We start from the raw sequence: 12781 nt of genomic DNA, 5'->3' as shown, positions 1-12781 counted from the left end.
ATAATTATGAGCGTGTACTAGACGCACGTGAAAGAATGCAACTATGTGGTTTTAGTATCTAGGGCAACATAGTTCTTGGGAGTTTTGAAAATATTGAATAGTTTAAGTGGAAAACTAACAAAAATATGATAGTTTAGGGGATTTTAGGATATTAACTCTTTCTGTTTCTATCTATTAGGAAATACTATCTCATTTCCATAAATAATGGTTCACTCTTGATTAGTACAATCTATTTCAGATACCATTTACTACAAATACAAAGCGTTTATTCTAACAACAAGCATTCATGACATCCAAATTCTAAAATGATAGTGTTCTGAAATGCATAAATAGCAAAAGCTAGATTTCTGATCAACCTTATTGGAAATGACAATAACAAGCCCGCGTGATCGATTGGTCAAAGTTTGTGCAAGATTATGTGAGCACCATACTGAGGTTTAAGAATGAGAGTACTGTAAGGAGCATGAGTGTAGGAAGGAGAAAGTTCAAACCAAAAGAGCTGCAGAATTCGAGATAAAGCGAGCTTGGCTTCTAACATGCCAAAGTTCAACCCTATGCACATCCGAGCACCCCAACCAAAAGGAATATATAACTGATGCTCTTTTCCTGCTGCTTTTGAAACCCCTTCTGAGAACCTCTCTGGATTGAATAGCAAAGCATTATATCCCCATACTTCGCGATCGCGATGAACCAGATGTGTAGGCACAAATACTTGTACTCCTGCTGGAATTGTCATGTCTCCCAACTTGCAGCTCTTCGACGTGCTCCGATAAAGCAGCAGTGCTGGATACAATCTCAACACCTCTTGGAAGATCATCGTCATCTATAGTGATCAATGATCATCATTAGGTAATTACAGGTAAATCAATTGATCAACACAAATTGGTAATCTCATAGAATTTGTAACTAGCCTGCTAATACATTTAGGGGTCGTTTGGTATGAGGTATAAGAAGGTATAAGGGTGGTATAAAAATTTAATACCACCTTAATATTCTATTTGGTTAGCAAACCGGGTATAAGTTATCCCGGTGTTAATTTTAACACTGGGATAACTTATACTTTATAGAAGGTGGGGTAATTAGCACCGGTATAACTTATATCTTCTTCTTAGAAATTATGCAATTGTCATTCTTAATACAACATACCAAACAATGAATAAACAACAATCCCAGCATAACTAATCCCAGCATAACTTATACCGGCATAACTTGTACCGGTATAAACCTTATTCCAACCAAACGACCCCTTAAAGATTACTGATTATGTAAAAGAATCTTTACACTGGCCGTGTATGTAACAAAAATCTTTTTTTATAAGTCTGTTTATAAAAGATAAAAAATGGCAGCTCGATGCACATAGCTCCAGCTATGCGCGGGGTCCGGGGAAATGCCAGACCACAAGGATCTATTGTACGCAACTTTACCTTGCATTTCTGCAAAAGGCTATTTCATGGCTTGATGACTCCTTTAATTTCTATATTTGGAAACAATTTAACTTCAAGTTTTAAAACTACATATGCCCAGACAAATAAGTTAGACACAAAATAAAACGAAGGAAGTATTAATTACTTACTATTTTTAGCTGATTTAAGTCATCGAATTTTGGTTTATTTTTCCCAATGACATGAAGAACTTCTTTCCTGGCTTTGTCTTGCCATTCAGGGTGCATGCTCAAGGCTACCAGTGTCCAAGTTAGCAAAGCTGAGGTTGTATCTTGACCTGCAAGGTAGAATTCTTTGCATTCTTCGATCACATCGTCCGTCGTTAGTCCTGTTTTAGACTTGTTTTTCTCTTCATTTCTTGATTTTAAGAGTAGGCCTAAGATATCATCATTGTCTTCCATGGTAATTCCTGATCGTTCGGCGTCTTCTCGCTTCTTTATTATTCCTTTTATCATACCTCTAACTTTCTTATAGTTGTCCCTTGCTTTTCTATTTGATGCTGTTGGAAGAAATCTGTAACAAGTTGTAGATTATTGGACAAGAGTTTAACTTATAAAACACCACTGTCGTATAAAAAGATTTACACTATCAGATCACCACGTTTATCTATTGTAGCAAGTAATTTGTCTTATTTTCAAAATTACAGGGTGACCTGATAGTGTAAAAATTTTTTTAATATAATTTAATTTTATTGTGTAGGAGTTGCCATTCAAATGCACCTTAGCCAGGGAAAAAAAAGGGTGAATGGGGAAGCCAAGATAAGCTCGCATTGCTCCTTCTGAAGTAGGAAAATTGACCTTCCTTCTTCAATATTGCTACCAAAGGCAGCTCTTGATATAACATCTCCACCTAAGAACATAAACTCTCTTTCCATATCCAACTCACAAGTCTCTGTTTTGCTAACCAATTCCTCCCATCTGCTTATCATTTCCTCAACACATGCACAAAATGCTGATGAAAACATCCTCTGTAAAGGCAAACACACACATAATCTAATTTACTACTACTCTAATAAGATAAGGTACAGCTTTATCTTATCATATCATTCTATTAGAAGATTGTGTTGGAATAATAAATTCAAGATGTGGTCCTTTTGTTAATTACTTTTATATAGACGTTGTCCATATATAAATAAAAGATGTGTTTAACTTGTAGAAGTCATTTCTTAGAGCAACGGCAAAGTTGTCTCAGTGTGACATATAGGTCACTAGTTCAATCCGTAGAAGAAGATATTAATGCTTGGATTAGGGCAGGGGCGGATCCAGCCTATTATATGTAGGTTTTCGGGAAGCCAGTAGTTTTTGCGCATACCATGTATATGTATTAAAATATTTATTAAATATCCATAAATATTTGATTGTGAACTCAGTTACTTATCGTATATTTACTTAAGGTTGCTATACCAACAGTAAACATTAAATCCTGGATCCGCCTCTGCATTAGGGTATGCGTTCTACATTACACCCTTGAGGTGTGGTACTCTCCCAAACCCTACGTGTAAATACGAAATACTTTGTGCATTGGGTTGTGCTTTTTGAAGTCACATGACCAGATGGCCTATTATTTTCTATCAAATGTTTGTATCTAATTGAATCCTTGCAAGAAATTAAGACTAGCAATTAACTACTACTCATACCTTTAACTTGTCCATATGAAAGGCAGGAGTTACTATCTTTCTATGGGTGGCCCATTTTTCTCCATTGTAACTAGCAAGTCCAGTCACAAACATCTCAATGAAGGCATTAGCTTCAGGCTTGTGGAATTCTTGATGTTTGTTCAATAATTCTCGAATTAGCTTCGGATCTGTAACTGTAACTCGAGGTGTCGGTCCAGCCCACATCACAAAAATTTTCTCTGCAATCATAATATTGTTATTAGTTACTGCATGGTAGTCGCGTCAGAAAGTTAATACTCCCTCAGTCTCAAATTACGTTTCACTTTTTATTTCTCGTGATTCAAATTATGTGAACTTTGACCATCATTTTAAAATACAAATTTTTCAATCGTATTGACATATTGCTAACTTATACTACTTTTAGTATACAACAACAATATCAACATCAACAATCCAATGTATTCCCACAAATGGAGTCAGGGGAGGGGAGGATATACGCAGTCTTACCTCTGCCCTGGACAAGTCTACTTTTCATATAGCTTTTGAATATATAATTTTTTTTAATAATAAAAAATTAATTTGATGGAATCCATTTTTAACTTTAAAGATAGTCAAATTAACTCTTGAACGGCAAAAAGTGACACTTATTTTGGGACATATTGCATTTGTCCATTTCTTGAATACAAATTATGTGAACTTTCACCTCATGCATATTGACATGAGAAGAACTGCAACTTATAGTACTATTTGTATTGTTTTTGAATACCCAAAATTTAGTTTTAAGATATTAAGTTGATTAAATCCACTTTAACTTCGAAGATTAGCCCAAATTACTCTCGAAAAGGAAAACATGACAACGAAAAAGGGATCGGATGTGAAAAGGAGAGTTAGAAATTTGGACTTACTGTGATTGTTAGCAAGATGTTGAAGAAAAGGATTAAGCCAAGGCATGATATCATGGGTTAAAGAGAGAGGTTTTGACTTAGCTTCTTTAGACATTCTCATCATCTCTTTAAGATTTCCAAAGAGAAACTTATAGGGAGGGCCATGTATTCCTTGCTTTTTCAGCTTCTTCTCCATCATTTTTGGCCACCACCATATTTTATACAGAAATTTAGCACAAACTATAGCCACAAAAATTCCAAATATTGTAGAAGCAATTAGTGTTACACCTGCCATAGACTTCTATAAGCTGAATGTACACAGTGAGGATATCAAATTATAGGAAAGAAGGTGGTCTTTCAAAGAGTACTAAAGGAGGCTCTATTTAATAGTGAAACTGAAAAGGAAACTAGTCCTACGTTATTGGATTATTGTCTGCTTCTACGACAATAACAACAAACATAACATGTAATAAAAAAGAATCATGACTAAAATTTTATATATATATCACATGTACAAATCCAAAAGAATTAGAAAACATTACCCTACTCAACAAATATACAGTGTATTGACCATTCGTAGTTATATTAAATTTGTATGAAAGTTATAAATAAATTGTAAATAAGTTATATACTGTATAATTAGTTGTATAAAATTTATTTTAAAGATTTATGTTATTATATATATTAAATTTTGTATCAAATTTGTATAAAAGTTGAAAAAGGTATATGTTCGTAAATACCTTCGTTTTTCTTTTCGGTTTGCAGAAGTTATTAATATCAACGGATATTTGGCATGTCACAAGATTTATTCTGGAAACTTCTTTCAGATTCGAAAATTGATGTGAGTCAATTTTAGAAAGTAGTAAACTTCAGATATTTCAGGTAAATAACTTTATAATTTAGTATCGAAAAAAAACCCTTTTGATATCATTTGAGAAACAATTGGATTTACATTTTTGGGCTTAACAGAAGTCTCCTTGACTTAATGAGCCAATAAATTCAGCCTTTTTCAAGCCCAAAACGTTTTTCAAAATAAAGATTCTTTTTTTATGTTTTCAAAATAAGATTTTAAATCTGAAAAAAATAATAACAAACTAGACAAACTTATAGCTCGTTTGGTCAAGCTTCTCCAAGGCCAAAAATATTTTTCTTTTCCCCACAAAATTGCTTTTATTTCAAAGTTGAAGTGTTTGGCCAAGTTTTTAGAAGAAAAAAATTATTTTTAAGTAGAAGCAGAAACAATTTTGAAAAAGTAGAAAAAAGTAATTTCTCTAAAAAATACTTTTTTGAAAAGCTCTTTTGAGAAAATTCACTTAGAAATACTTTTTAAATGCTTGATTAAATACTAATTGTTGCTTAAAATTACTTTTCATATTAATTAGCTCAATATAAACTGCTTCATACAAAAAAAATATTTAAAAAAAAAACACTTTTGAAAATTAGCTGATTTTTAAAAGCTAAGCTAAATATGCTATTAATCCAACACCTTCCACCTTCAACTCTTACGTAGAGTTTGAGTCACCAAGGGAAAATAAAGGATGTTAAAACAATTCCAAAATTGATGTACATATTTTTCAAATATCAAGCAGAATTTTCAAAGTAAAATAAATGATGCTTACACAATTATATTATTTATAAGACGACAAAATATACACGAATTTTCTGGGTCTGAAAACAAATGAAAAGCAGCCTTGGTCCCACGTACCTGCAGATTCCTTTTTTTTGATTTGTCACTTGGTGTTCGGTACTTGCATTGGAGTTCGACTATATCCGGATTCGCGCTGTGTAGGACCTCATTGGGGGTAAGCGCTCCCTACTAAGGATTTTCCATATCCAGAGCTTGAACCCGAGAGTTTTGGTTAAGGAAACAACAGTCTCATCCACTACACCACATCCTTTGGTGATTACCCGCAGATTCCTTGTTATATAAATATACTTTGGTTGTCTCAACAGTTAATGCTCATTCACTGGTTCGAATTAGGTTGAAAAATTTATTATTATAGCATTAAAAATCTGTGATGGTTCGAATTAGGTTGAAAAATTTATTATAGCATTAAAAATCTGTGAAGAAATATCAGTTGCTTCTTTTCCAACAACTTCTTAATACTTACGATGTTTGACCAGAAGTAATCACTGAAAATCATGCAATGCGAAGTTCCGAGTGTGTTATCGAACTTACACTACATTAAACACAACTGTTGCCTTTAATTTGGAGTTAACACAATTCCGAGTAGTCATTTACGTGCAAGATATAAAGTTTAGGAAATTTATTGAGAAATTAATTTAATAGCCGTCAACCCAAAAGAATAGTCGACAGATATATATTATACATAATTAATACTATTATATATAATATATGTTTATCGGCTAGGGATTATAGATAGTTTTTGCCGAGTAGCCAAATGTGTTAAAAGGGAGCATTTTCATCTATACCCGCTTTTTGTATCACGTTTTAACTTGTGCTCGCTTTGCAAAAAAAATTACAAGCGTATCCACTTTTTCGCGTAATTTCAGCATACGGGGCTGAAGTAGCAAAAGCAATCACGCAAAACTTCAACATTCTAGTAGACGAGCCTGAAGTAGCAAAAATTTCTGAACCAAGTGTGCTGAAGTTTTTGTTTGTAATTGCTGAACTTAAGCATAGTAGCTGAAGTTTTGTTCCTTATTTGCTGAAGTTTTTGTTTGTAATTGCTGAACTTAAGCATAGTAGCTGAAGTTTTGTTCCTTATTTGCTGAAGTTTTTGTTTGTAATTGCTGAACTTAAGCATAGCAGCTGAAGTTTTGTTCCTTATTTGCTGAAGTTTTTGTTTGTAATTGCTGAACTTAAGCATAGTAGCTGAAGTTTTTGTTTGTAATTGTTGAACTTAAGCACAGTTGCTGAAGTTTTGTTCTCTATTTGCTGAGGTTTTTTTGTTCTGGATTCATTAGTTTTTCATTAAGCGTTTTCAAAAACTTCAGCAGAAGATGCTGAAGTTATTTAGTTCATTTATAAAAACTTCAGCACTAAATAAGCTGAAGTTTTTTTTTCCCCTAGTTTCATTAGTTTTGTCATTAAGCTTTTTCAACAAGTTTAGCAGAAGATGCTGAAGTTATTTAGTTGATTGATAAAAATTTAAGCACTGAAGAAGCTGAAGTTTTTTTTATCCTGGATTCATTAGATTTGTCATAAAGCTTTTTTCAAAAACTTCAGCAAAAGAGTTATTTAGTTCATTTGTAAAAACTTCAGCATTATGCTGAAGTTTTTGAAAAAGCTTTCTAACATACTAGATAAATAATCAGATTGCCAACAATATTTAAATCATAAATTTTGGAAACAACAAGTTTGGAATTTGTGATTTTAAACATAAATCTTTGGCTATAAAAATATGTCATTAAAGATAAGATGAAAAAGTTAATTAAAATTAGGTATTTCTAAATATAAAAAGATACTATAATTCTTTTCTAAACGAACTAATAATGAAGTAATATAATGTCACATACAATCAAAAGGAGGGACTAGATTATTTCTTCTTTTCTCACTATGCAACCTTACAAATGCTAATACAAATATACAGGTCTTACAATGTTTTAGGATCTGAAGTATCAAGATTTAAAATCCGTCCTAACCTTTAACTAGATATACCCTGCTCCTTTATATTGTAGAGAAGAACCAAAGAAATACTACAAACTTAAGAGGCAAAAAGCATGAGTATTGCAGTTTTAATTGCTCTACCAATATGCCTTTCATTCTCCTTTTGGTGCCTGAAATTGCTGTATTTGATATGGTGGCGGCCAAAAACAGTGGAAAAGGAGCTGCGAAAACAAAGAGTATATGGCCGTCCATATAGATTTCTTTATGGAAATCTAAAGGAGATGATGGAAATGAACAAAATAGCTAAATCTAAACCCATGCCTTTGAATCACGACTACACCCATCGACTAAATCCTTTGTTCTATGAGCTCGCCACCACTTACAGTAAGTACTCTTACTAATTTGCATGATTTTCTTTAGTAGCACAAAATATTGGCGAATCAGGAATTTTACTGAAAATGTTTAAGACCGTGTTCAAACTTTAATTGGTACGTAAATAGTAATATTTGACCTATTTACACCGTATAATTTTTCCGTCATTTGCAGAGAAACTTTTCTTATTTTGGCTAGGACCGATACCTCGAGTGACCATAATGGATCCAAAGCTAATACGGGAAGTACTATCAAATAAATCGGGTGGGTTCAGAAAACCAAAAATCAGTGCTTTCCTCAAGCTATTTGTAACAGGATTGGGGACTTACGATGGTGAAAAATGGGCTAAACACAGAAAAATTCTTAATCCAGCTTTCCACTTGGAAAAATTAAAGGTATTTTTCAATTAAGTAGTTACCTTACTTTTATGTCATTTTTTGTTCAGAGGTTTATTTTCATTTTGGCCTTTCAAATGCATGCAGCTTATGTTGGGGGCATTTACAGAGTGTACAGAAAAAATGATAAGCAGTTGGGACAAGTTAACTGAATCAAAGGGTTCTTGCGAATTGGATATTTCACAAGAATTTCATAGTTTAACCGGAGATATACTATCAAAAGCAGCCTTTGGTAGTAACTTTGAAGAAGGGAAGTTAATATTTTCGCTTCTGAGGGAACAGTGTGAACTTGTTTTCACTGCAAAACTTGCTATTAATGTCTTCCCTTGGTTAAGGTACTTCGAAATGAAATCTATAATCTTGAAATTAAGACATATACTAACGGTGACCTGATAGTATAAACGTTCTTCACACTGTCTTTACTGAGGCTCTTGTTTATGTAATAGGTTTGTGCCAACAAAAACTAATAGAAGAAGATTGTACATCTATAACATAGTCCGTAGTTCGCTAAAAAGGATAATAGAGAAGCGAGAGAAAGAGGTACAATCAGGAAAAGCACACAATGAGGACCTCTTGGGCTTGTTGATGAAATCTAATCAAGAAGAAAAACAAGGGAATAAGAACTCGAACAAGGGAATGAGTACAGAAGATGTAATAGAAGAGTGCAACTCTTTCTATTTTGCGGGTCAAGAGACTACTGCAACTTTATTAACTTGGACTGCAATTGTTTTGACTATGCATCCAGATTGGCAAGAAAAAGCTAGGAATGAAGTTCTTGAAATCATTGGAAAAGATGAACCTAAGTTTGATCAACTGAACCAGCTAAAAATTGTAAGAGTCTCCACTTATGATTTGTCGGTATATACTATTTTGATTTAAGTTATATACTAACAATATAAATTTATTTTACATTATCAGTATAGATTACATGTGATAGTAAGTTAGTTATCCTTTTTATCAATTTACCAATTAAGGCTTATATATCTTGGAGATATGCTGACACTTTAAAGATTTTTTAATACTATAGGTAAATTTTAACCTATAATACTAGATAAGTTACAATTTTTACAAGAAATTTACATGGACTTGCTTAAAGTACCTAATTGTATAAATATTACACCCGTTAATATACAGAACTTAAACTCTTTACTTTACAAGTTACTCGATTGAGCAAATATTTTGTACATTGTCAATGCATCGGAACTTCAACTCGAAAGAGACTTTTAAGTGTTAAAAAAAAAAAAAAAAAAAAAGGCAATTCGGTGCACAAGATATCCCGCGTTTACGCAGGGTCCGAGGAAGGGCCACACCTGAAAGGGTGTGATATAGTAAGCCTACCTTAATGCAAGCATTAGTGGCTGCTTCCACGGCTCAAACTCGTGACTTATTGGTCACAGGGAGACAACTTTACTATTGCTCCAAGGCTCCTCTTCATGCTAAAACATATACGGTCAAACCTCTCTATAACAACTTTATTTGTTCAGATATTTTTTGTTGCTATAGTGAAATGTTGTTATAGATGACATATATTATATCATAACATAAAACTCGGTTCCGAGTAAAACTTGACTTTTATAGTGAATGTCTGTTATATAAGGATATTATTATAGAGAGGTCTGTCTATATCTGATTTACTTAATTCTACAATACATGTAGGTGACTATGATCTTGCACGAGGTTCTGAGGTTATATCCGTCAGGTTCTCTTGTTAGAGAAACAAACGAAGAGACAAAACTTGGAGACTATATAATTCCATCAGGTGCACAGCTTTTGGTGCCTCTGCAAATAATCCACCGCGACACTGAGCAATGGGGAGAAGATGCTCTTATTTTCAATCCAGAAAGATTCTCAGAAGGAGTATCAAAAGCAGCCAAAGATTTGATGTATTTTCCCTTTGGTTGGGGTTCTCGTATTTGCCTTGGAATGAATTTCGCTATGATTCAAGTCAAACTTGTTTTGGCTAAAATCTTACAGAATTACTCGTTTGAACTCTCTCCCTCCTATGCTCATGGCCCGACCATGACCGCTCTGGTTCTTCAACCTCAGTATGGTGCACCTGTCATTGTGCGAAAGCTTTGACATTATCTTTAGGGACGGAGCTAGAGTATTAATTACGGATTTGGCAGACTATGTATTTAGATTAAATTTACTTAATATGTATAAATAATCTATCTTGAGTCTGTTAAGTTGTCATGTCTGAAAATTTTAAACTCATAAACTTAAAGTTTCTGTTCTGCCTCTCCTATTTATGGTCGGGTGCTTTGAATTAAAGTCTTTTCCCTTATGATCCTTATAAGACAGTAACTTTGTTTTTGGTTACTCTGATATGAATGAAATTAAGAAAGACATATCTGTTTCCTAAGAAATGTTGAAATAAGGCGAGCTTTTCTAATTGAATCTTAGAAGAAGTTTGTGATTGAAATAAGAAGATTATTTGTTACTTCCTCGTTTCATTTTATGAATCTTAATTTGATTTGTCACGAAGCTTGTGAACATAAATAAGACTTTTTAATCTTGTGATATTAAACTAATGGTGTGTATAACATACGATAAATATCTTCTGAATCTTGCATGTGACATTAAATATGCCATTAATGATAAAATAAAAATATTTGAATTAAAACTTACCAAAAATAAAGAGGTGTCATTCCTTTTAAATAGATTAAAAAGGAAAGTCAGACGAATATATTAAAATAGAGGGAGTATTAGTTACCTCTAATTACTTTTTAAATAATACAATAGATTATACACTAACTGAAACTAAACTCTTTCTAATTTCTGTTTAGCTAAGTGTGCAAATCGGACCAAAGAGATGCATAAAATAGTTATTTTAGAAAAATGCTCAACTGCCCGTATTTATCGTGAAATTTTGTACTGGAATAAGTATCACCCTAAACGACAATGTGGTATAAATAACCAAACAAGTATGTTATGGTGTGTTGCATGCAACCACAACAATAGATCCATTGAATTTTCGCAAGTGTGGTCTGGGGAGAATAGTGTATAAATATGTTTAATCCCTACCTTGAGAACGTAGAAATGTTCTTTTCGATTAACATTAGGCTCAAGGAAAGATTAAAAAAGAAGCAGTAGCAACAGATAATAATGTCTCAAAGAAAGCAAAAAAATCGAAGCGAAAGAACAACTTGTAGTAATAGAAATTTAAAAATAAAAAAGTACAAGACTAACACTAATATTACAGGTGTCGACAAGGAAAATATACGCCTACCTATTAATTATTTAATTTTCTACCCTTGTGAACACCTAATTTTTGATCATATTTGAATTCTTTTTCCCACTTATCTCACAAATACCTCACTTCCCACCCATCTTCCCGTTCCTATTTCACACGCGCATTCCCATACCCATATTCCCGTGTCCTCCACACCTATCCGCCATCCCACTCTCCTTTGTCTCTACCCCACTCCCCTTTGCTCCTCACTCTTTGTCCCCCACTTGTCCACCACTCACAATCTCTTTCCCCTCCATAAAACACACACACGGATGAATACCAAGAAGAAGGCAGCCACTACATTCTCCCTTTGTCACCCATCTTCCTCCTCTGAAAAATCCATTAAAAAGCAGCCCGAAATTACAGTAAAAGCTGTCCAAAAATGCTGCAAAACTTACCTCCATTAACGCCAAAAAAATAGCTCCAAAGGCAACTGAAAAACAACTCTTATAAACTCAATGAAATCCAGCTGAAATAGTCCTCTTTTCCACCCAAATACAGTCCAAAAATCAACACCCAAAACTCTATTGAAATCACCTTAAAACAGTCCACTTTTTTCATGTGAAACAACAACATTTTTTCAAGTCGATGTTCTGTCTCTTGAGGTCGTCGTCATCCAAGGTTTTCCGCTCACTTTCCTTATCTATGTTGGAAGGTTTTTTTTTTAGGTCCATTTTCTAACTCTATATTTGTTTAATATATTATTTTCGTTGTTCTTTTTAATGTTGCAAATGAGAATAAAGCTGTGTTTCTGAGCATGAGCATGTTAGTTAATTTAATTTAATTTTCTTTATTTGTGTGCTTACGCCTGTATCATCATTGAGTTAGTATATTAAATTATGCTTCTTAAACATAGAATTTAGACTATCTAGAAAGTGTAGAAGGGGCCATGTGAGTGTTGGTTGTAATTTATTGAAATTTTGGATTTCTTAAAAATAAATTTCAAAGAAAATAATAGAATAGGCACAATAGATTTTAAATGTGCGCACCATGTCATTAATTTTGAAGTTTTCATTTTTTGCCATTTTAGTCATTTAGGTCATGTATTCGGTTTGAATTTAGTTGGCTCTACTTTTTCTTAAATCTAACATATAGGATAATTCTCCATGCAATAACTCACATATCGTTAGTAAGTTTTAGGTGAGTATTAATAAATCAATTACCGCAATTGTGTACACATACGCGTGACATGATTTTGGCACAATAAACAAACGGATGTACACACTTGATTCGTTTAAAAAATAATCTCATTTTTTTAATAAATAAAAGC

General features: G+C 33.2%; 2 protein-coding genes across 2 annotated transcripts; one reads left to right on the top strand and one right to left on the bottom strand.

The window, feature by feature from the left end:
* Positions 1-230: 230 nt before the first annotated feature.
* On the bottom strand, positions 231-4285 carry LOC104238206 (cytochrome P450 CYP72A616-like). The gene is made up of 5 exons (XM_070150794.1): positions 3963-4285; positions 3079-3296; positions 2162-2409; positions 1574-1955; positions 231-823 (listed from the first exon to the last, which is right to left on the bottom strand). Exons 1-5 carry the CDS (start codon positions 4234-4236, stop codon positions 398-400), a joined length of 1548 nt encoding a protein of 515 aa, XP_070006895.1. The 5' UTR covers positions 4237-4285; the 3' UTR covers positions 231-397.
* Positions 4286-7449: 3164 nt separating this feature from the next.
* On the top strand, positions 7450-10550 carry LOC104238207 (cytochrome P450 CYP72A616-like). The gene is made up of 5 exons (XM_009792502.2): positions 7450-7896; positions 8059-8279; positions 8367-8614; positions 8726-9110; positions 9936-10550. The coding sequence occupies exons 1-5, from the start codon at positions 7626-7628 to the stop codon at positions 10356-10358; spliced, it is 1548 nt and encodes a 515-aa protein (XP_009790804.1). The 5' UTR covers positions 7450-7625; the 3' UTR covers positions 10359-10550.
* The last annotated feature ends 2231 nt before the right edge of the window (positions 10551-12781 follow it).

The sequence above is a fragment of the Nicotiana sylvestris genome, chromosome 7 (genome assembly GCF_000393655.2).
Source record: "Nicotiana sylvestris chromosome 7, ASM39365v2, whole genome shotgun sequence".
Classification (NCBI taxonomy): Eukaryota; Viridiplantae; Streptophyta; class Magnoliopsida; order Solanales; family Solanaceae; genus Nicotiana; species Nicotiana sylvestris.
This window is presented reverse-complemented; position numbering and strand designations above follow the sequence as displayed.

Coding starts and splice junctions, on each gene's coding strand:
- LOC104238206 (XM_070150794.1), bottom strand. CDS start 4,236: ATGGCAGGTGTAACACTAATTGCTTCTACAATATTTGGAATTTTTGTG. Junction 3,297..3,962: donor ACATCTTGCTAACAATCACA/GTAAGTCCAAAT, acceptor TTATGATTGCAG/AGAAAATTTTTGTGATGTGG. Junction 824..1,573: donor ACTTAAATCAGCTAAAAATA/GTAAGTAATTAA, acceptor TGATCACTATAG/ATGACGATGATCTTCCAAGA.
- LOC104238207 (XM_009792502.2), top strand. CDS start 7,626: ATGAGTATTGCAGTTTTAATTGCTCTACCAATATGCCTTTCATTCTCC. Junction 8,280..8,366: donor TCCACTTGGAAAAATTAAAG/GTATTTTTCAAT, acceptor AAATGCATGCAG/CTTATGTTGGGGGCATTTAC. Junction 8,615..8,725: donor AATGTCTTCCCTTGGTTAAG/GTACTTCGAAAT, acceptor TTTATGTAATAG/GTTTGTGCCAACAAAAACTA.